This window comes from Haemaphysalis longicornis, unplaced genomic scaffold (assembly GCF_048455015.1).
Source record: "Haemaphysalis longicornis isolate Haplotype H1 unplaced genomic scaffold, Haemaphysalis longicornis Haplotype H1 scaffold_10, whole genome shotgun sequence".
NCBI lineage: Eukaryota > Metazoa > Arthropoda > Arachnida > Ixodida > Ixodidae > Haemaphysalis > Haemaphysalis longicornis.
In genome coordinates, this window is record NW_027526204.1 from 154,851,508 (window position 1) to 154,875,161 (window position 23,654).

The following is a 23,654-nucleotide window of genomic DNA, read 5'->3' on the forward strand; positions in this document are numbered from 1 at the left end:
TTTGGTGGGAACACTCATTTGAAACGCGCGGATGTTCAGCTTGTGTTGTAGATGCCAAAATTGTGGTAGCAGGCTACAAATAGACAGCACAGACACCCAGAACTAAAGTGGATGCACACACTTATGGGAACACCCGAATTTTGCGATGCACCTGCAGGACCAGATTACAGCTTTACACTCCCAACATCAACTGTGCAGAGTGAAGGCAATGGCAGGACGTCGGCAGCGTTGACAATCAGTGCCTTAGGGCTGGGCGAGCTTGAAATGTTCTGGTGGCAGGCTCAGGGGCCAGGGGAGAGCTGTCTCCTGTACTCAGGTACAACTTGGGAATGACAGCAGGAGTGGCCCCTGCACCTGATCCCTGCAGCTGGCTGTTCCTCTGCACAGCAACATGACATTACTGCCAATATTGTGGACGTAGCGAGAGTCATTTTCCATGAGCTGCTGCCCTTCTACCAGAGTATGGTGCGGGAGGACCTGGATGCTGATGGGGGAAAAAGGTGTCGGCAGCCATCCACAGACTGCATTCTAGGCACATCGCTGGAGCTTGCTCCCTCCTTTGGTGCCCTTGCTTGTGTATTAGTACTGACTTCTTGGCATCTCATAACTTGCTTGGGGTCTTTTGTTGCCACTGCTGCCAGTGCCTTTTCCCTGAAGGCACTGAGCTAAGGCACCGCGCTGTCTTTTAATGGAACCGTGAAGACAAAATACAACCTTGTTTTGATCTAAAGCATTCTCCTTTAGTAATATCTCAACTCTACTTTGGCCCCGAAGTTTGTTGCTTTCGCAACGAAAAGATAAGTGTTGGAAAACTAAAACTCCGTGCTGCACATCAGCAGGGACGTGACGGGTGAAGCCCTGGGGACAGAGTCGTCAGTGCGGTCACTTCATGTGGCCCTCCTCCATCCTTTGCACAGTTTTCTGTTCTCTTGGCTCGAGCCTGCTGGCAGGCTTGTGAGGGCAGGATTCTGTTGAGGTGACTGGCTTTGATGAGTCATGTGGTTTTAGACGATTGAGGGCCCCTACATTGAGGACCTCGATCAGATGGCGTGACTGGAAGCAGACTGAGGTCCAGGGGTGCCTTTTGTTCCAGGCAGCTGCATTGCCACCATGGTGCCAGGCTGAACAAAGTAACAGATAGACTCGGCTCTGCAGGGCTGGCGCAAGGCCAAAAAGGGGGGGTGCAACAGGGTTGCTTTTATTCACACGAGTCCAACATGGCGCCGCTCTTCACTCTTCCCCCCGATGGGCTTCAGCGACAACATAGTTCCTCTGAAAGAGAGTGCACTACCATTAAGATGATGCTGTTTCGGGCATGTTCTTTCTTCAAATGCATGTAAAATACAAATTCAATTACAACTATAAATTCATGGCCGCTTTGTAAATAAGGTGAATAGCTCTCTCATCACCTTCAACCATGATTCGTGTTATTTGTCCTGCTGCCACCCAACAATATGTTCCAATTGTTCTATATAAGGATAAAGAAAAGTTGGAAGCCACTCCTCAAAAATACTTTGATTAACGAAATGGCTACAGTAAAGCCTGCCTATATCGAACACGGATTTTTCGAATTATTGCCTATATCGAACCCTTGTAGAATTCTGGTGAAAATTACATGCTTTTACAACTTCTTATATCGAACGCGATTTTGCTCACAATGGATATATCGAACTCTCCCGCGCGGGATTTTTTGCTCTCCTTAGGCATGCAGCAGGCTTTCCCGCAATACATCGGCACACAGCAGTGTCGCGGGTGTCGCTTGCGACTCCCGCGCGAGCTCAGGCGTGTCCAAACCATAGAGATAATATACTGACTGTCCAAACCAGCCATGGCAGAGTGGACCAGCTCCACGCATGCATGCCGTTAGAGCCGAAAGCGCCACATTGGGCGCTGCGAGCTGCGGCGTCACCGAACTTCAAGTCCGCGCCGCTCGCTGCCCGCACTTGCTCGGTTCGCTTAGGTTCACCATTATTCTCTTGTGTCCATGCTTGTCTCCGCTCTGTCGAAGGTGTCGAGGACTCCATACCACTTTCGAGCACGAGCGAAGCCGTCGCTGCCAGGGCCCTGCTACGGCGATACTGCAGTGCCATTGAGGGCAGCGGTCTTGTGCTTGTCGACTGTTTAGATACCGTGGAGCCAGCAGTCACCAGCAACGTGTTGTGCTCCAAGAAGCAGGCTACACTCACGCAGTTCTTCTACCTCAATAAATTGTTTTCTTTCCGAGAAAGTGTCGTATAAATAGTGAACTGCAGGGTGGTAAAAGCTCAGCGTTAGCTCGTGACTCCGTCGGCAAGATTGATCTCATATAAGTATTTTTTTTTTTTGCTTCACTTTCTATATTGAATTTTTGCTATATCGAACTATTTTAAAATCCTCGCGCTGTTCGATATAAGCAGGCTTTACTGTAGGTTTGTCATCACTTTCTTCGCTTACAAAAACGGCCAAGAAGGAATTCCTTTTGAAAACTTTGTAGCAAAAAAAATAATACTTGTGCTTGTCACCATCACGGATTGTTGGAATCCGTGACTAAACTTGTGTAACACATTTAATGCTTTGGGCATATGCTGATGAAGCCTGAATCCAACTGTGCAAATGCACAGTGGCTTGCATAGGCACTAGTTGTGTGGTATAACCGACATTACCAGAACTGCTTTGGGAGTAACCGACGCTGAGTTGGGACATTGCTTCGCGCTTGGTGCATTTGGCACCAAATATGACCAAAACCAGAGTATATCCCATGTGCTGCCACTAAGGATTGCAAAGCCGTACTGTGGCGGTACTAACTTGCATCTGTTGTATTCGATTGATCTGCTGCTCGGTCGCCAGTTGCCTGCGCAGGATTTCCAGGTTGCTGGCCATTCTGTCGCGCGACTCTGCGTTCAGGAAGGAAAACCCAGTGGTTGCCTCTTTTTCATGAGCCGACACATGGCAGTCACTGGTCAGCAAAGAGAGCTCGTTTTTAGAATTTATCTTCATAAAATGTGCCCTGTTCTTTAAGGGTCAAAGTACAGTAGGACTGTGCTGAAAATGAAAAAAACCACTGTTGCTGTGGAAGTTGTGCCCAAGGTTCACCTGAGCGTCAATTGGCTGAACGTTAACACCACCTCATTTGGAACTCAACCCCACCTTCCCATCAAGCCATAAACCAGTTGCAGTTGTTATACACAAGTTAGTTGGAAGACCCTTTTTTTTTTAGGACTTGCCATTCGCTGAGAGGCGGCGTGCGCAAAAGCACATCCAAATACAGAACATTTGTGCGTGCAAGCATGGGGGAATATGGCTCTATTCTTCACGCAGTGCAAGAATGACCGGAATCTTTGGTGGTGGTGCTTTCAGCCGATTTGACAGTTGCAACGCACCTGCCACAAAGCACTCAAACTGTCAAGGGCGGCACGTGCAAATTCAAATTATACTCGCAGAGGGGATACTCGTATACCTTCCATGATAGTAGGTGCGAGTTTGAAGTGGGTTTGCAGTGTTATTGCAGCGTTTCATTAGCTGCAAAGAAAAGCAGTGTTTATTTACGTGGTCAGCTACAAGCCCCCTTGATTTGCCATTTGTTTACCGAGTTCTAGAGACCGTTTTCCATATTCCAAGCCGATTTTTCCATTTGTTAGATATCTTCACACTAGGAGGCTTTATTCATATTGACCCTTCATTTAGAAGTGGTTTGCCGACGGCAAAGTGAAGGGAGAGCACCTGAAGGGCCTTATTATTTTCCTGCATGATGTTGTTCACCTCATACTTAAAAGGTAGGCAATGGAAGCAATGTTACCGCTTCTTTCTCTGGCTGTCCGGAAGCCGCGCAGAACATCACTTTTCACTTTGCGGGTCTCCTGCAAAGGTGGCGCCATCTGTAATGAAGTCAGCCGAAGAGAGAGGGGCATAAAAATTTCAACCTCGCACATGCTGCTTCCGCAATGAGATGCCGGCGCACGGAGGCCATGCACATATGGAGCTGATGGTAATGGCGCTCGCCAGGTGGGTGTGCCGAAAAAGCAAAAATTAGCCCAACTTCCCGGACCTAAGGGGACGCGGGGATCAGATTGCGAAAAGTGACCAAAAGATCGTTGTTTCGGAAGTCATTTTCGGATCGTACGTTTTATATTCTATGCGTTCACAAAGTTTCTCCGCCGCAAACGATCGCGAAGTACCAAAGAAAAACGTTTATGTCGGGTGAGGTGGCAAAATATTTCCGCAAAATGACGAAAACACGGCAACTTTCGCAGCGCTGTATCTCCAGAACGCCGCCACCGGGCGCCGCCATCTTGCTCGCCTTAGATCGGCCGACTCTAGCTTTCGTTTTCCGGTCGCCCCTTTTGTCATCGCTCGCTCACAAACGCACAAACGGAAGAAAGAGAAGGATGGTGAAACGAAGCAACAGATCGATTGTAACGCGATTGGTTGTCAGGCCGCGTTCCCTGAAGCGGCTCTCTTGATTGGGCGTCGCCATGACAGCAAAAACATGCCCGCCGGGCTGCGGCCACGGAGCAAGAATAAAATAGGAGGGGAAAGTGAGCTTCCTGGGACAGCCTGATAACGTCACAAGCACTTGTCGAACGTCAAGTTTCCGGCATCTGGCGGCAAGTGAAGGAATTGCGCGGTCATCGCAACGGCCGGCGCGCGTTCTGTTCGCGCTCGCCCAGTCCAACCCGGCCGCGGCATCGCGTCGGCATTTCGCCGGGCCGCCGAAACAATCCGTGGCCGAAGCCAGAGTGTGCGCTTATGTTGGCTGAAGAGCCCGCCTTCGCGATTAATTTTCTGTCAAATTTAAACCAGCCGGTACCAGCGAATAAAAGGGGCATTTTCTTTTAATGCGTAAGCAATCTTGCGCGAACACCAAGCCCAAAATACAAATCTGTAAATGCAAAAAAATGTAAAACCTGTAAACGCATGGCCTTATCTCGCGTGCGATGCGCTCGAAGCGAGTTGAGTGCACCGGCCAAATTATGACGCGCGCACGCGCGCGCGCTACGTCCGAGATAAACGCGCTTTCCGTCACCGCGTCGCGCAGCAGCTCGAGCGCGTAGCGATTCACGCCTTGTGGCGAATGCTGCAAACAACATTATTGCTTTTAATACATTCAACCAGGTGCCGCTGTCAAATTGTTCGCCGCCGCAGCTGCGGAGCTCCGTAGGTCACCGTAGTTATCATTGTGACATCTATACTCGATGACAACTTAAGAACGGCACCGAAAGTTGCCGCTGTGCCTTATCACCGTAGCCGGATGTTTCTCCGCGCAGCGCAAGTAGGGCGTTACTGGTAATATTTTGAACATGGTGTGAGCCGTTCCCGTGATTTTTTGGACTTAATATGCTTATGAACGACTCCAGTGACGACAAACAAACTACATGAGACAAGGCAGACGATATCACGCGTTCATAGCAAACCCCTTTCAAAACGCGCGTGCACTGACGTCACGGGTCCAGCGCTTTGGCGGAGTGATACACTACATGAGGTGGTGCCGTTCTTGAGTTGTAACCGAGTATAGTCGCTCGATAGCGCCGGCCGCAATGGGCGTTTCCTCTCCTATATATTCTTGCTCCGTGGCTGCGGCGCATTTTACGCGCACTGCGCTCCGCCGATGTTTTCAAGGTTTCTCGGATGACTCGGTTGCAGTTTACTCGTATTATCTGTTGCGGTACTGAACAGTGACATTACTTTTATCGCGGCGATAATACTTGAGATCGTGCGCGGCTTGAAAGAGGCATCGAAAACGTGCCCGCGACGTCGCCGTGGTCTGTCCTTGAGTGGGAAGCGCGGTGCGTGCTCAACAATTGCGGTTCGTGAAGCGAACTTTTGGATGCATTGCGAGCATTGCGATGTTATAAAACGCTGAGTTATTGCTGTGTTTTACAGCGAGCTCGCGAGCTTCTGGAATGGAATGTCCGACTCGCCAGAAGTTGCGGCGCGCGCTGCATTGGCGCGTCGTGTTCGGGCAGCGGCTTATAGCGGTATCGGTTGCTATTGCACGCGAGTAGTAATAATTGATGTACGCGAAGTGAAATTTGATTGGAAAAGCGAAGTGGCTAAACATTGCAAGGTTACCTAAATTAGGATCGTGGTGTACGTGCGCGTAGGGGATTGTAAGGGGGATGGGTGCAATGAACCGTCCCCCAGCTTATTTGAGAAACTTCTGCCGTGGCTCTAAACTAGTTCGTACAACGAAGTCTGGGATTACAAAATTATATTTTCAATGTTAAATTAATTAGAGAAGATGCCGTAAGGTTGCGGCGTTTTACACTTAGATATTTTTTATGGGGATTTCTTTTGCAATGTTTGCAATTCTGTTGTCTATTTTGCAATGTTTGATTCGTCTGAAGGAGAAGAGCATGGTATGCTAATAATAATCAATGTTGTAAATGTATAAAAAGTATATTCTGCTTTCTGATAGCTCATCTTATGCTTGTGATGCCCAGGTATAACTACTTTTTGACACTGAACAGCCTCATGTACTAAGCTGTAGCTTCACCAAGGTTATGACACCCAGAAATCTGCTGAAAGTCTGCTGGCACATTCATATAAAACGAAACCATGCCTTGCTCTTCATTTTGGAGACAGCTATGCATTAGGCATACATCAAGTAAAGTATAGGTACCCTAGTAGCCCATAGTGAACTTTGTGGTACACTAGGCAGAAAACTGGTGCTTCTGCCATCTGAAGGCCTGCGCATAAAAACTTCCAATGGGCTAGGAAGGCATCCCAGATGCACCAAATCAAGGGCAAATGTCTTTGAGGTTGTCTTCTAGCAAGGACAGCAAGGACTATGCTGCTGGTGCAGTTTGAAAAATCGTAAAGTCTTCGTAAGCTTTAAGAGCCGTTTTGTCAGAAGTGCGTTCTATGAGTTCTTCTTTGCTCGTGGAAAGGATAGCGTGGCAACCACTGGGCGGATTTTGACCCTGTCTGTTTTATTTCAATCCTTGAAGAGTTCTGCAGGGTATGACATTCTCGGATTTTCATTTTAGGGCCTAGTTATTTTTTATGTGATATTTAGGGCCGAGTCAGCTGTATACTAACTACTGGGTACAGGTGAAAATAATGTTCTCTGTAAAAAAATTAAGGGTGCAAAAAATTCGAAGAATATTTTCGAAGAATAGAATGGTAGCATTCTTTTGACTACAATTGAAAAGAATTCTAAACTTCCTACCATATGTCAATACCTTGCTAGGCTTTCCACGAGCGGGAAACATGTACATCTCTGCAACACAAAAACTACTGAAGGTATCCTGAAATTTCAAATTTCACCATTGCCTACCAAATTCATTACTCTGTCAAAAAAAAAAAAAGTTTGCTCCGATCCCCACGCTTAACGTCGCAAATGCTAGTGCTAGCAACGAAATTGTCTGGTGTTCCTTGATTGCAAGGCTAAGCTTCATAGCACTCAAACCCAGCTAATCGATTCCTGTTCGTGGCAATTCATTTTTGGCATGTTCCGTTGCCCGCACCATCTACTGGAACGTTCTGTTACTCTTGAACTTAGAACACTGCCACGAGAGGGCGCCGCGAGCGCCTTTTGTTCTTTCGCGGCATATTTTTTTTTCGCTGTCACAAAGATCGAGCAGCCATATATATTAAATTAAAAGAACAGTGCAGATGTGGTGAATATATGTCTGGCACGGAATATGATTAATGTTTTCTTTTTACTCAACAATGTTGGCTAGTATAAACATTGCCACAAGATGTAGTAGTTTAGAAAAGCTTTGCCTATATAAGCAGCATTCTCCTTGGCGCTTGCTCTCCTCCCCACTAGACTATGCCCTCTCCACATCGCTGCGACCGCGTTGCCACATTTCGTCCCATGAAAGCCTCGACCAAAAACAGCTTCGCTGTTTAAAAAATTCCCTTCTGGTATTGCATGAGGATGTGGATTTCGGAAAAATAACAAAAACAAAAATGATCTGTGATGCTCAGGTCGTGGGCTGTAGATTGGAAGAACACAACCAAGAAACAGCTCGTGACACTCAAGGTGCACATAAAGGGGGGGGGGGGGGTGGTTAGAGGCTAGAGTCACAAGTAACAGCGCTTTGTTTCGGTAGAAGCTTCGTTCAATAAAAGCGACAGGCATGAAATGATGAGTCGGTTCATAGCACCACATATGTTACAGCGAAGCAGCCTGGTGCAACATCCCTTGGTTTATGTAAGATGTAGCACAGACGCCCGGCGCGCTCAGTGCCGAAGGCACGAGCTTCTTGCTCGCGCGGAGGATAGGCATATCGCACTGGCTGATATGACGGCTTGTTAAAGCTCGGGGTGGCTGTGCCAATTGAGCATGTGCGCCCTTCCGCGTAGTGTGGCTCGAGGGGTAAAATAGCCGAGTAAGCGGAGCAACTCTGCCTAGAGAAAGTTCAAGGACGCACGTCTTTGGGCGGCCTGGCATGAGGCACCGATCTCCTGGTCTCGACCAACATGCGCCGCTCGTCGGCCTGGTGGCCGCCAGCAGCCCCGCCCACCTGCGCCGGCAGAAGGGCAATGCTTGGGGGCCTCCGACACCGTCACGTGCTAGATGTTGACCACGAGCACAGGAGTGCACGAAAAACGCTTCACAAAACACTACAAACTACTACCTCTAAGCTACATGCTTGCTGGTAACAAAAGTACGCTTTCGTTTTACTAGCCGCTTGCGCTTTCACATTTTCTATTCAAAGTGAAGCACTTGCAGACTTACAAATAGTACGAGCACAACAGTGCACAGTGCTCCTTTGTTCACCACCACCCAACGAAACGAGTTTGGTTGTTTTAGCGCTAAATAATCCACCTAAAATCGACAGGTTTGTGTACGGGCTTGTGGTAGAAAAACGCGACATTACAATTCTCCATGTATGCCTTGGTAGGAGAAATGAAATTAGCTTGGTTGTGTTGGTACATCTTTGTGTCCCGTCTACGTCTCGTCCCTTTTGCACTGTTCCAAGGATGTTGTACCAACACGCCCAACCTTATACCTTAGTATGCGTTTCCCACCTTCCATAGAAGTGGCGTGCAAATTTCATCTCTTTCCACTCTTTTGATCACGGGGGGGATTGATGAGCTGTGTTACAGTTCACGTGTGCGTGAGCGCAGCATTTGTCTAAATAGTGTAATGAATGAGTCACGGCCGCTCGATGGGAACTAGTTCCCATCGAGCGGCCGTGGATGAGTCGTGTGGGTGAGCCCAAAAGGGCCGTCCGTGCTGGTGGCACTCCAGCAGCATGGCGTGCCTCTCTGGAGGAGAGGCGCTGATAGCTGGGTTCGGGGCTGCTGTACAGCCGATATGCACATGTCGTTAGTGCCGTAGGATTGAATGGTCAGCACCAGCGCATTTACTGTACGAATAAAGGAATGTCTTGTTCACTGATAGCAAGTGCTGGGTTCAGGAAGTAGATGGGGCCTCTCAATGGGGCTCGCACGATGGGAAGATAGGATTTTTCTGAGGCGTAAGTTAGTCCTTAAAGTTGACTGCAGGCCATAGCTCTGTCTATGGGCTTTTTGCAGGACAGCCTGCTGTTCCCCGACGATCCTTTGGTTTCTCTTTGTGTGAGGTTGTCGGCGTAAAAGGTATGGCACAGGTAGGGAATTCCATTCGCTTGGGCGGGTAGTTGAAACGGGGCGATAATGAATGGCTGGGCAGAAATCGCCAACTCTTGCGGTGAGCTTCTGGCTGGGGCTTGGAAAAGGGCTGCATCGACGGATTCCGCAGGCAGCGTGCAGAGAACGCAAAAGCGGCTCTTCCCCGCAACGGCAGTGCGTGCGAAATCGGTCCAATAGCGAGGATTATCTCTTCTTCCTGGAGTGCAAAGACTGCTGATATGCATTCAACAATAAACAAAAGGGTTACATACACTGGGGCGAAACTGTGAGTACATTTTCACAGCATGCAGAAAAGTTGGACGCTGATCACGTTAGCCTAACGACTGGGGTATTCATTTCTTCAAAGCGTGTTTCAGGACCCCTTTATTAGGTCGCGGGTTCGATTCCCGGCCGCGGCGGCCGCTTTTCTGATGGAGGCGAAAAGCAAAAACGCCCGTGTGTACGACATCTCGGCGCACGTTAAAGATCCCCAGGGGGTCAAAATTAATCCGGAGCCCTCCACTACGGCGCGCCTCATCGCCTGCGTTGCGTTGGCGCGTTAAACCCTACAATCAGTCGGGACCCCTTTATTGCCGTAATACATTTCTTTCGCCCCCCGTGCAAGCAGCTGAACTATATGGATCGAAATGTTTCACAATACTTCTATCTCATCATGTAATTTAAAACCGCCCCACCACAGAGAAAGCACATTCAAGTGTAAACTGCCGCCAAAACACGGGGCGAAACGAAGTCCACGGGAGAGAGTGGGATAGCTTTGGAAAGAGTGGGTACATTCCGTGCTGTGAATCATGATTACTGGAGCATTTTGAACGCAGTCTTGAAGCGAACAATAAGGAAGCGACTATTATCATCGTTAGGCTAGAATACTCTTGTTAAAACAGTAGCAGCTTGTGTTAAACATTGCTGTGCTAATGGATGCAGGCTCACGAGCACAGTGAATGAAGAGACTACTGTGACGCGCTGCAAAAATTTAGCCACTTGGCCTTTAGTGAATCACAAGAGCTATTTATTGTGGTGTTTGGTGTTTGGTCATTTTACATGGGTTCCCATAAAGAGCGGATAGCGTGCGTAACAGAGGAAGGGCGTTGTATCGTCTGTCCTGGTCGCGCTGCTTTCACTAACTAATATCAGTTGCGTTTTGACCCTTCTCCCTTTTACAATGGAAGGAATTGATGGGCAACGTTACTTTGTGAGCAAGCTAAGTTAGAGCTATTACAGGATATACAGTTGCAACGTAATTATTATTTTATTTTCGCATTTAGACCATCTCACGTGGGCCAGGATGCAACCATTGCAAAATTAGCGCTCTGCGCTTTTTGCACTGATAGCGAAAAAAAAAAAAAAAAAACGAGAGAGAGAGAGAGATTTCCGCAGATTGCCGTTGAGTGGATCTGAACCCTTATATTGACGCCGGGCGAGCACTGTACTGTGTCGTGAAACGAAGCTCGCGGGGAGAACAGCAGCAGGGGCAGACGTCCTTTGGCGTGCGTACCTCCCGTGGCGGCGGCCTGCAGCGCTCTCGCTGGTACTCGCGGAGCATCTCGAGCCGCTGCTGCCCCACGCGCCTCTCCAGCTTCTCCTCTTCCTCCCGGTCCCGGCGACGCTGCTCCTCCAGGCGAAGACGCTTCTCCTCCATCTGCTCCCGCCACAATTACGGGCCCCGGCCCGGCCGGTCCGGGTCGCTCAAAGAGTGCCTCAGAAACTACCCCGCCTAGTAGTCCCCGTGGTCAACCCCTTCAATTCACCTGCACCACTCGAACCAGCTCAGGCGGGGCAGCACTTCGCCATTTGTTTGAGTGGTGCAGCTCGCGGCACCTGAACTGCGCCATTCGATTCACCGGTGGTGCAGACGGGTGCAGGACGAGCTCTGCCTGCGCTCCCTGCCACCAAGGAGGTGCGCAAGCAGACGAAGAAAGTGCGGGTCTGGTTCCGCCGATCGTGCAGGATCGAGAACCAGCACTGCACTGCTGTGAACTGGTTCAAGAGGAGCGGGGGGTCGAACGGACTGAAGGAATGCACGTATTGCATGCAGCTCTGACGTCACAGGTAGGGTTTCCTTTGGTTTGTTATGTAACGCAGGACTAGTGAGGGGAGCCTCCTTTCAGGCCTATCTTCTTCTCCAAATTCAGCACAAGATTAAACAGTATTTCTCTTTCATCTTAATGTATACCCGATTTCATGCCCGACTTATTGTGCCCGAGTATCAAACATTCGGGCTCCTCATGTCGAAAACTTCGTTGACTTTACTACAGACTGAAGCAAAGGCGAATCAATAAACATATAAAACTCATTAAATTAGAATTATCGCTTATACTGGCATCAACTTTACTAGCGTGTGTCCCTCTAGCACTTGCTTAGTTTCTTGTACCAAGACTCCCAGAAGTTTGGCATCTTCGCGACTGCTGAGCGGTAATGTAAATGCTGGTATTGCTGTAGGGGTGCACGAAATGTCGGAAACTAGGCCGAACAATTACCCATCAAGCGAGAAAAGCGCAAACAGCGTTCCATCAGCCGATTCAGCTAAGTGCAGCCAATGCCAGCCTCCTCGTCTGTGGAGTTCGAACCCACTGCTCTTACGCACTCCTCATCTCTTTACTTCTTTCTCTGTCCCCTTTCATTCCCCCTCTCCCCTTCCCTCGGACTGGGTTGTGTGCTGGTGAACTCCCAAACGAGTTCAAAACCTTCCCAGTCCACTTCTTTTCCACTTTCTGTATCAATAAAGCACTCACTCACTCACTGGCAAGTAAGCTGGCCGCACGACAAAAGGACAGCGTGCGAGTAGCGCAACGCATATGCGGAGAGTTCGAAGACCGCAATCGAAAAAGACAGTGTCCGAACATTCGGGCCAAGACGTCTTGTCTAGAGTGTGCATCAGGAATAGTTCGTAGCAAGTAAGCCGCAAGACGGAAGAACAGCGTGCGTTCCATAAGCGCAACCGAGAAATACAGCGCAGACATGCGGGCCAAGACGCCTTGTCCGGAATTTTCTTGTGCTTCGATGTCCTACACTGCTGCATTTCTTGGTTCGAACAAGATTGTTCACTTCACCTTGGAAACGTATCCCCTATTCTCAATTGGTGTGTGCTTGCAGGTTTGTCTGTAAGCCTAACCAATGAAAAAAAATGGCATCTCTGTGTTGGACGAGAACTCATGCGAGAGCATTTATAACTTTGCTTGCTTTAGCTATGCGTTATTGATTAACCCGGATGGTGTATTCCAGATGACGCCAAATCCTTGGAATGGTGCCGGAACAATTTTGGGGAACAATGGCGCTGGAGAATTTGGGGGGATTGTGAACAGCCCAACATACAGCTGTCCGAAATCGCAAAGAAGGCATGTTCGCTAACGACAGAGTCGCCTGCAGTCTTCCGCTGTCCATGGGGGAAGTGGCCAGGTTAGGAAACCTTCATCGCCGAAAGTGCCGCTTCAGTTGTTACAATGAACTGAAGTGCTAAAACAACGGGACAAGCGAGTCGACACACACGAGCGCTTTGTGTGTGTCGACTCGCTTATACCGTTCTAGCGCTTTAATTCACTCTCATGTTCTACCAACAGGCCCAAACCAGCACCTTCAGTTGTTAGTTTTTTAACAGCAGACCTGTTTAAGCTTGAAGTTGCTCCAGTGGCGTTCGCCAAAAAATTCAAAGAAAAACATACAGAGAGCAGGTCAGTGTGGCCTCGTGAGGAGCGCCCGGTGTCGTCTGGGCTTGCGCGTGGGCTTGCCCGCTCGCAAGCCCAGGAGCTCGCAAAAAAATTGGCCGCGTATCTGCTCCTTTCGTTGCAAATGGCGTCAAAAGACGATAGTCTTTATCGGCTTTTGCGAAGTAAATGCCTCCCTTCGCTTTTCCGCTCACTTCTCATGTTGTTCCTCTTGCGTCGCGCTCCTCCCAACGTAAAGACGCCAAAGGTTTGCTTAAATAATTTTAAATTTCCCGCGTTCCACTGCTCCAAACCGGGTGTCCCGATGCGAACGCTGCCGGTTGATTTCTTAAAATGGCGCCAGAAGCTATAGTGGCGCGGGCGACAGCAGGCGACGGCGGAGTGAATTTTTTTTCTGCAGTTGATGAAGTATTTAATTTCGCAAAAGTCAAGCATGTTTGATTTTTTTATAAGGAACACTGCAAATATCACTTGTGTATTGGTTTGTTGTCTCATATTTGCGTAATGTCTTGTTCTTCTTCAACGATGTTGACAAGTATGAACATTACACCGGACATAGACGGGTAGATTTAGCTGTGACTATATAAGACTATTGCGCAGGCATTGTTTTGCTTTGGCCGGGTGGCTGAATCGAGTCACAGACAGACAGACAGACAGACCAAAATTTCTGGGTTGAAGTAGCCCAAGAAAGACAATACCAAGAAAAATACCCAGCGCACGTGAGCGTGCGCCTCGTCGTACAGCTCAACCTTCGAGGATACTCTGGCCAACGTTCATGGCATGATCTCTCGCGTGCTCTTCTCCTCGCAGTAACTACGGTGCTTGTTCTGATCTCTAGGACAAAATTCTATCGGTCGTCTTAAAAATTTGCGCAGCTGACACTGGAGCAAGGCTGGAGAAACAGCAGACCTGGCGGCCCCTATCCCTTTGTTGGAGAACCGGCTGTTGCACCTCACATTTCCGAACTTGCCGCTGAAAGCTCTCCATGACTGGCAGGCCCGGATCGTGTCCGCAGCCCTTCACATCCCTCCCAAAGTGGACCGCGTTGCACGCCCTAAAACCAGCGGCCTCGCGAACTCGGCGTCTGTTGCGCGAGCTGCTCTGTACTTCCCACCTCAGGCACGAACGCCTGTGAACTGGCGAGGAGAAGAGCACGCGAGAGATCACGCGTAGTCTTCTCAAAGGTCGAGCTGTACGACGCCGGGAAAGCGCACGCTCATGTTGGCATCTTTTTGCGAGCTCCCCACGCGGTGCAAGGCCACATGCAAGCCTGGACGATGCCGGCTGCTCGAGTCCTTACGAGGCGCACGCTCGCATGCGCTCGGTAAAGCCACCGGACCAAGCTCAAGCTTATAGACAGCTCCACTGTTAAAAGGGCGGGGCAGGCCAAGCATGCCATCGCATGAATCAAAATTTACATTACACGACCGGGTCGCCGCTGCCTCTGCGCATGGAATGGGGTCTCTCGCCTACGGCTCTGTTTACAAAACCTGCGTTCCATTCCCACCCACTTTTGAAGTCTTCCGGCTTTAAATTTCTTTGCTCGCTGCATAGCCCACAAAGGGGCAGTGTTGGGGAAGGAACGAAGAGAAGAGCCGGTTGCGCGATCGCTGCGGTGGCAATTGAAGGAGCAACTGCCCCATCCCAAGGAGCGAGACGGGCTCGTGCCTTCCCTGCTTGTTCGAGCCGCACTTTCCGAGCCCTGACGAGACCTTGAGTCACCGCTCCGCAAAATCATCATCATCATCATCATTTATCCCCAGCCGCCAAAGTGCCTAGGCGAAGGAAACGAGACAAAAGGCGCAGTTGCAGCCACTCGGATACCAGGCGTCCGCCGCCATAGAAGGGACAGGGCTGGGGGCAGGGGCTCGGATCCGAATCCGAAGGAGCACAAGAGAGTGCAAATTGCTACGCGCCCCTCCCCAGCGTCCCCCTCTGTTCAGGGGCAGCGCGCAGAAAAGGAACATCGTCATGGTCCTGCCCTTCGAAGAGGACCGTGACGATGGTCAGCCAACAGCCCGCCAAGGTGTCAAACACAGATAACAAGAAACTGCGGGGCTATCCAGTGCAAAGTAGGTTTAACGTTTCCTCTAGTCAAGGCCTGGCAGCAACTGTCGGTCACCAGTTGTAGCAGGCCCGCAAAAATAGGGTTCATCAGTACTTTGGACAGTGAGAGCTGATGTGCACTGTACACAGCAACGAGGCAGCAGTTTGCACGGCCGCTATGCTGCATCACGCGATGTGCTCCTCCACCTGGCTATAATATAGAGGGTGCTGTGAAAAAGACCAGGGCTGCAAGGCTTCAGCGGTGAAGTGGGTGCGGTAGATTTGGCTGCACACAATTCTTCTGCCTGCAGCGCGCGTGGAACTCGCTGGTCTTTGGCTTTGGCGAGTCGTGCGCGGTGCGATTGGCCGCAGGACATCTCTGTTGGCACTCCGTGGGCACTCGGGCGCAGTACCGCTTGTATGCGGTGTCTTGTGTTCTGAACCTGAGCGGAGCGTTTGGATGTCCGGGTCGAAGACGAGACAGCTGGGCGAACAATCAGCCGTTAATTAGGACAACGTGGTCAGTTCGGCATTGGCGGATAGTCGTGATTTCTTGGCCAGCTTGGTGGGCGACTTCTTGATTGGAGCTCTGTTCGCGGAGGCGCACGCGCTGGCCACTGGAAACGCGAGTTGCATGCGCGCGGGCGGTGGGCGTTGGCGAGCCGGCAGAAGTGCTATCGCCGAGAGTAAACTTGGTTCTTGCTGGGGTACTTGATTTCCTAGGCCATTGTTTCGGATGAACTCTTCGTTCTGTCTGCATCCAGCTTGGGCGCTTGGCTGTGCTCACCACGCATCACTGGGATCATAGGGGCACTCGGCCAACTGGGGTTTTGGACCGACCCGATGAGGCGTGCTGTAGTGCGCTTGGGCTGGGAGGTGGCCGATGGTGACTTCGTCGGAGTGGCTGGGTGGGTGGGTGAGTGAGTGAGCGAGTAAATGAGTGAGTGAGTGAACGAGCTCTATAGTTAAGTCACGAAGCCCTCAGTTTAGGGCTCTTTTCTAAGGACACACCTCAAGTGCGCGCTGAGTGTACGCTCAGTGTGCGTGTGCCCCTCGGGCCACAGCCGACGCCGCTTAATTCGGCCAACGTAGCTGAGTGGTGTGCACTATGGCGTAGGTGAGGGTGCGTGAGGCCCACGCATTGGGCCTCACGCATTAGGCCGTATTGTGGTCTACCCGCTGGTGTGAGAACGGCTCAGGTAGACCACGCAGCACATGCATTGATCAGTCTGGATCCTCGAACAGTTCTCAGCTGCCCAGTTCCGCAATTGGGGAGGAGGGGCTGAGTCGATTGCCGCTCTATAATTTCGTGCTCTCAGTTCGAGTGTGTGTGCTTGTGTGTGTGTGTGGGGGGGGGGGGGGGAAGGGGGGGGGTAGACCCGCTGGCTCAACCTACGTTGCACCCCCGTATTTGGAAAATCTTATAATTAACTTTTGCCTTCCGACACTTTTCGGCGCCTTGATGAGTGTTTCGACTGAGAACAAAACTTACACTGAAAGTTTGCCTTTTCGTCACCTTATCTGCCCGAAGAGCAAGCCCTACTCAGGTAGGTTCTACATACTTTTTCCCAACGAACTTCGCATACTACGATGATAGTTTGGTAGGCTTTGTAAATTTCGCACATCGTTTGCAAGACATGGATAGACGTGGAAAGCATGAAACGTTCGTTTGTGCGCGCAAATTCTCTGCGCCCATGACAGCCGTGCGGTCACAGCCTTGCCCACACCCGCACCCGCCTGCACGGCGCTGCCTTCGCACACGAACCCAACATTTTTAGACCTCTTTTGCATGAACTGACGTAGGCAGCTGGCTGCAGCCTGTTGCTGCTCGCCAAAATTAAGCCCTTACGAAAGCGAAGTTTCTGCACACGGGAAACGGGGAATGATAGGGAAATATTGCTCTAGAACTCGTAATCGGTGGTGCTATAGTGAAATCGACGACCAAATACTTGCCGTGACGCTTAGCGTAAAGGTCACTACGCGATGGACCGGCCACTGGCTCCTGCGCTGGAGTTTGGCGACATGCAGCGCCCTCTCGTGTCCAACGCGTCTGCTCAGTACAAAAGCAGACGACCCTCGCCGCCCTCCATGTGTTTTCAATTACAAGCCAGAGTGAATTATTTTAATCACCTTGTGGCGCGTTTAAATAACTGCATACTGAATGAAATAACCCTTAAAGTAGTTGCAGAGGCTACACAAAATAATATCCGCCACAACGAGCCGATTTATCGGCGTTTTTTTGAGCGAGCTGGCGTGATAGTCGCGGTGTGGGACAGTATCGCCTGATCGGGTGGTCAAACCAACGTTACTAGAATGGTCAACCTTCCTGACGATGATTATCGTTCGTTCTTCTTGGGTGCGAACTACAAAGGAAAGTTCACAAGTAGCATAAACAGACCGTTCCTGAGCCTGAGGTAACCGTAAATGGTTGCTTCATCGGGAGCATGCCAGCGGACGCGAGGAGCGCAGCCGATTCAGCGGACGCTGCTGGCAGGCCTGGCAACGCCTTGAAAACGAGTGGAAAATTTGTTTTGTATTTTCGCAAACTAAATGATTATTGCTTAACATATTACATTACACGGTTTACGAACGGCAGGGTACATGTATACTAGCGAGTAGGTTAGGCAATACCATCCAATAAACAAATTGAGCGCAATTAAAGTACGTCTATCAAGCACCGAATCGCAAGTCCGTTGCCTGCTGAGATGTGTACTTGTATATTTATATAACATAACGCAGCCGCATACGCTGTGTACGGCCCAAATATTGACACACTATCGTCGCTGTGTTCGTTATAATCTTCTAGTGCAGGGGTTGTCGCTGACAAAACAAACGCCAACACGCCAGTTTTGTCCTCAAATGGGGTTAGACGGCAAAGAGCATTGTGCCCCATCTTCACACTTCGCCAGACTATTGTCAAATATTATTGGCAATTCGCTGAATTTTTTCTCTTTGTTTTCAAAAGCCACCCCCCCCCCCCTTTACCTCCAACCCTCCGCCGTGTCGGCTTCATGCAATTCGGCCCTACAGCTGAAAACGTTGCTGACCCTTATTCTAGTCTCTTAAGTGCGACCTGGGAATATATGATGCAAGAGCGTAATTAAATAAAGTGAGAGCATCAAGAAAACGGAATGGCCACTCAATTCGCCCGACCACTTCGTTTTATGGCCACTACTTTCGGAATCACAAACATATTGCCGCGAACCATGCATGGGTTTGTTTATTTATTGTTTGTTTTTACTGCCGGGCCACGCCCGGCTGTATTATCTGCGTTCCAAGCTAAGCGCGGCTTCCATTCTTTATTTTCATGCCACCGTTTCGCCCTAACGTCGCTAGCCCAGAATAATCTTCTGTGATCTACAATGTTCTGGATGTGAATCGACGGTTCCAGAAACACTTGCGCCGAAAGATAAAAGCCTGCAGAGCAGACGCCGCCATAGATGACGCCGCGGCATTCGAATCGCCGGAGCTCGCCTGCACACGTCACTTTGTTGACTGCCGCTTCGCCGCCTCTGTGTTCTTTGAGTTGTTAGGGGAGCACAAGTTCGCTCCAATAAACTAGTTTTCCTTGAAGACAACTGCGTCGTCTTTGACTTCGTGACAATATTTCACGCTTCTGACGCTCGCTGCATTTTGTGACGACGCCACGGAAAAAGAGGAAAGCTACCGCTGCAATATGTACTCGTAATATGACGCAAACCAGCAGTGTTTATCAAAAATGCACGCATAAGTGCACGGGTGGGCAAAAGCACGGCTCACCGGAGCGGACGAGCAGCTGCGGTCCGCGAGACTCGCTGGCTTTTATACGCGCGATCATCGCCGATTGCGTTAGTGTTCTTGTTTGATCGGCTGTTGTTTAAAAGCCCTTGCCACTTTCACTTCAAATTTAACTTCATACGACTGCCGATCGGTGAATCTGCGAGTGTTAGAGCGCCGTCACCGTCCCATCACTTTCGTCGACGCTGTAAACGTATCTAACGCTGAAAAGAGCACTTTAGGCGTGCGCCTTGTCGTCCTAGCTCGCTCGCTGGAGCCAAGCATACCGTCACGGCGTTACGGTGTAGCCTGTCACGGTCCCTTCGCCGCGGCGTAACCCAGAGGCTTCGAAAGCCAAGCGGCTATGCCAGGATATGCCTAGCGTGAGCTAAGGTTCAGCTGGTTATTCTTAGCTTTCCTGGTTGTGTAGAATTAGCTGATTATCATGCTTACTGCCAACGCCGCCTGTATAATCATTGCCTAACGCGTGAACGAAAAATGGCCAAACAGCCCCTCTCCTGATGCTCTCTCCTACCCTTTCCCGCTCCGTAGCTTTCCTGCATGCTTTCATGTCCGCCAGCCAGCGCCGCCTCTCGGAAACTATGCAAAATAGTTGACAGTTTGTCTAGCGTTCTCTAGGCGGCGCTCCTACGCCTCCTTGTTTATCAGTATGTCTGTCTGTGTTGGTCTGTCGCTGATAAAACTGCCTTCCCCACGGAGCAAAATCACTTGTGCTGCCCTAGACACGGCCGGGCTAGAGCAGCTGCGTGCGTGCGCCGCCGCTCTAGCCCGGCCGTGCCCTAGGCTGATCCCGGCTTTGCGCGCTTATCGACGTGGATCACGGAACCCGAAATTTTCTGAGTGGGGTATCCCCCCTCAGTCCCTTCCGTATTTCGGTCTTGTTTTGTACCCGCTGTTCGCACTCCGCATCGGTACGCACTTTTAAAATTGAGGACTGTCCTGAGAAGCGCCCGGACAGCGTGGCGGAACCCTCAGCTGCTTATCCTTTGGTTTTCTATAATCTTCGAAAATTTACGAGCACGTGATATTTTTGGAAAGTAATGGCAGAAGTGAGTGCCTGACAAAAAAAAAAAAATGTGCACGCAATTTTTTTCGGTCGTAAATCCTCCTGAGAGAAAATATCAGTAAAATAATGGCTGCACCATCCGATAATATCGTTTTTCTGTTCGCTGTTTGTCTAACCGACAATTAATACGTTCTTACACTATTTAAGTTCCGCCTCCGTCGGTTATCTCTGGAAAAATGCAGCAAGTATGAAGCGAGCGACACGTTGAACGAGATCCCCAGTGCGCCACAGAGCTAGCGCCAGGTCGCGGATAAGATGTGAGCGAAACGGCTCTTGAAACCCAACAGGCCAGCTGACAGACACACGTCGTAGAAGAGCGCGCAGCGTTCGCGACTTGCGAGCAGTGACGTAATGCGAGATGTCCGCCGGCGTACGCCACATAGCGGATGAGTGCCTGAACTAAGCGTCCCTACCCCTCCCATTGAAAAGCGCGCGACGCGTTAATGTTTATACAGTCGGCGTTGTTACTGCTGCTTCTTATCCAATCCAAATCCAATCCAAAACCAATCCAATACAATGCAATCCAATCCAATCCTAGCGCTTGCGCAGCACGGCTCTGCAGGAGCTACGCGAAACTCCAGAGGCTTCGAAAGCCAAGCGGTTTATATAGTCATAAGCGTTCGAAAGTCCTGAAACGCTGGCACTTGTCATACATCTTCCCGTTGTTTAGCGCAAAGGAAACTATAGGAAACTATACCCAAGTTCTATTAGTGAAGGACACCCGTTGGGTTGGTTTTTACAATCGGAAACGCAGAATGTGGCAGTGAAACGCCGGCCCGTGCGGGGAAAAAAGAACAAAGAGAACAGAACTCCCGCTGGCGCAGTTCCAGGCAGGGGGCGGGCGAGCACTGCGAAGGCGGGAAATTTGAATTGCATGGGGTGGTAGCAGTAAGCGGATAACGGCGGTACAGCCCATTATGGCGAATCACTGCTCTGCACTTCCGACAGCTTTCACAAAAAACAAAACTCGCGGGGGTGCCTAAGGAAGGCTTCTAAAATGCATGATGGCTTTTTCTCATGCATGTACTTTTCATACACTTACAAAAGGTTACCTTAAGAAATGCGTTAATTTCCTGCATATGGGGTCACTGTCGTGACGGACTTCTTGCTTGTGGATTATCCGTGGCAGCATGGAGGAAAGAAAAGGTTAGGAGAGGCCCTGACGTCACATTTGCGAAGCCGAGTGCCGCCATGACTTGAGCCCACGGAGCCCAGCACTCTATCCCATCATCCTTTGCTGTCTCCAGTTTGATTTGACTAACATGGCGTCGCCCTGCCCTCCCGCTTCGAAGCGAAAACAGCTTCGTCGCTAATTCCTCGGTTCGATGTCGTCTTCTAAGCTGTTGATTTCGCCTTCAATTTGCCCATTCTAACCCTCACCCAAAGTTTCAATCGAAAAATGGCCTTCGTTTTTGAGATAGAAGGACGATTTTTCAGCTCTTAAGCCTGGCAAAGTAGCGTTTGTCGTCGTCATAACAACAGGCTCGCGGGATGGCGAACGCAGACGCCTCCGACGGCAGAGTTTTCAAACTGTCCTAATTTAAAAACGTTTGTCGTAGCGACTGCGTTGGTTTGCAAGCGTAGCGAGGCAGCCACATACCAAGCGCCTTAAAAATTTGGCCGTTCTATTCGCCCAAATTTGGCCACCGCAGTTGTAAACAAGTAAGCAACATTGTCTATGGGCTCAAGAAAAAACGCACGTGACTTCCTCCACACTTTTCGCAATGCATTGGGATGCTAGGGGCCTCTCCTGAGTATTCTTTCCTCCATGCGTGGCAGTGACACGCGCGAGCCGGACTTGGCCCGTATACTTGCCAGGATCGTTTAGATTGGCTGCACAGGACATAATGACGGAAAGAAAGCGAAATCGGGGCTGCCTCAATTCTAACCAAGGCCTTCAGGGCTAAAACGCTGTATAATTAATGAGCAGAACTTGCTGCCATGATAGCCGGTAACGAGTTCCCACGTTTCGAAGCGCAACGAAAAGTACACAGACAGACAGGGGAACAAGGGACTCTGAGCCCACTTCCGACTAAGCTTTGTTTATGAGCCGTGCGGTATATGCAGTGCGATTCTGCAGATATTGAAGGCAAAAATGGAGGGGAGCACATGAGGGGGCATAAAAACCGATGATACAGTAATTATGCCTGTACAAACAAAAGTTTGGGATATTCACAGCATTATCCGCCGAGGCGGCTCTGTGGCTAAGGCGTTGCGCTGCTGAGCACGAGGTCGCGGGTTCGATTCCCGGCCACGGCGGCCGCTTTTATGACGGAGGCGAAAAGCAAAAACGCCCGTGTGTACGAGATTTCGGGGCATGTTAAAGATCCCCCGGTGGTCAAAATTAATCCGGAGCCCTCCACTACGGTACGCCTCATCGCTTGCGTTGCGTCGGCGCGTTAAACCCTACAATCAATCAATATTCCCGGCATTTCTTTTTCAAAAAGGAATGTGTTTCGTTTGCGTATCACCGAATCGGAGTGTCACTGATGAATTCGCTTGCTTTCTTTTTAATATATGGGCTTGAACAAGTTGCTGCGCAAAGGTGTTCTTACTCGTGTGCAGTATTTTTATTTCTTTACAGCGCGATTTGCAACCGATAAGGATAGGCAAGTGCGCGCCCTGAGCGTTCCTGATTAACAGTTCTTGCTCCCTGGCCTTATCGGTAATGCCTTCCGGTGAATTGGTCAATTTTCGTTCAATACGTGTATCATCATTTGTTATGTCCCTTAAATACCTACGGTATCGCAGTGATTATAACCGCATGTTTTAAGGAATAAGTCTCGTCGTTTACTTGATCACCTGTCCGCGTTTTTTTATGTTGTCGTTTATTCATTCACCCGATCATGTGCGCATTTTTTTAGAAAGAATCATGTACATGACTACCCTCTGGCGGTGGTCAACTTCCGTCCGTCTATGCGTCGCGTCGACACGAAAAAATTGTCGTCTCCAGTTTCTTGCGAATGCTCTATAGCTCTCAGCGTAATGTAGCCATCTTGGCAAAAAATATACTAAAATAGGCCGCTAAGAGGACTCCATCATTCCACGAGTTTTGTTCACATGTCGTTATTATGGTGAGTTCACAGTGAGGTTGCAGACGTTGCACAATTTCCGTCCGCTGTACATGCATGGCCGTCCACGGACGCATAGCCACGCGGGAGGCTGGCCGAGAAGCTGACCACCGAGGTATACGCGGCTGGCACGCACGTGTGTGCTCTCTTTTCTTCTGGCTGTGTGTCAATGAACTCCTACTGGTCTATGGTGTACCTATGGGCCCTGGACTCTGGTCTTTTCGCAAGAGATGGCGTGTGGTTATAGTAAACGGCTATAACTTTGTTCTGTAAAGACTATTCCAAAACAAATTAAATGACATTCATCCGCTAAGACGCCAGGTTTCATCAGCACTTCATAAAACGTGTAGTTCACAGTGGAGTTGAACACATTGTGCAGTACTCGTCTGCTGTCAATACATGGGCTAGCATACGGGAGGGGAATGGAAAGCCCCGTGTTTGATCCATATAGAATCAAACTGCAGTCTTACC

The 23,654-nt window shown here is 49.9% G+C and overlaps 1 protein-coding gene across 9 annotated transcripts in view; it reads right to left on the reverse strand.

Moving 5' to 3' along the window:
- Positions 1–1,148: 1,148 nt before the first annotated feature.
- Positions 1,149–23,654, reverse strand: part of LOC144159695 (uncharacterized) — a 76,556-nt gene continuing 54,050 nt past the window's right edge. For 7 of the 9 annotated variants that reach the window (XM_077691350.1, XM_077691354.1, XM_077691349.1 and 4 more), the window contains 5 exons: positions 11,057–11,200; positions 8,358–8,450; positions 3,776–3,854; positions 2,785–2,873; positions 1,149–1,272 (listed from right to left, as the gene is read on the reverse strand). In XM_077691350.1, the coding sequence (XP_077547476.1) occupies positions 1,231–1,272; positions 2,785–2,873; positions 3,776–3,854; positions 8,358–8,450; positions 11,057–11,200 (447 nt within the window). In that variant the 3' untranslated portion in view covers positions 1,149–1,230. The remainder of the gene's footprint in view (positions 1,273–2,784; positions 2,874–3,775; positions 3,855–8,357; positions 8,451–11,056; positions 11,201–23,654) is intronic. The other 2 variants (XM_077691356.1, XM_077691357.1) reach the window with 2 other exon arrangements.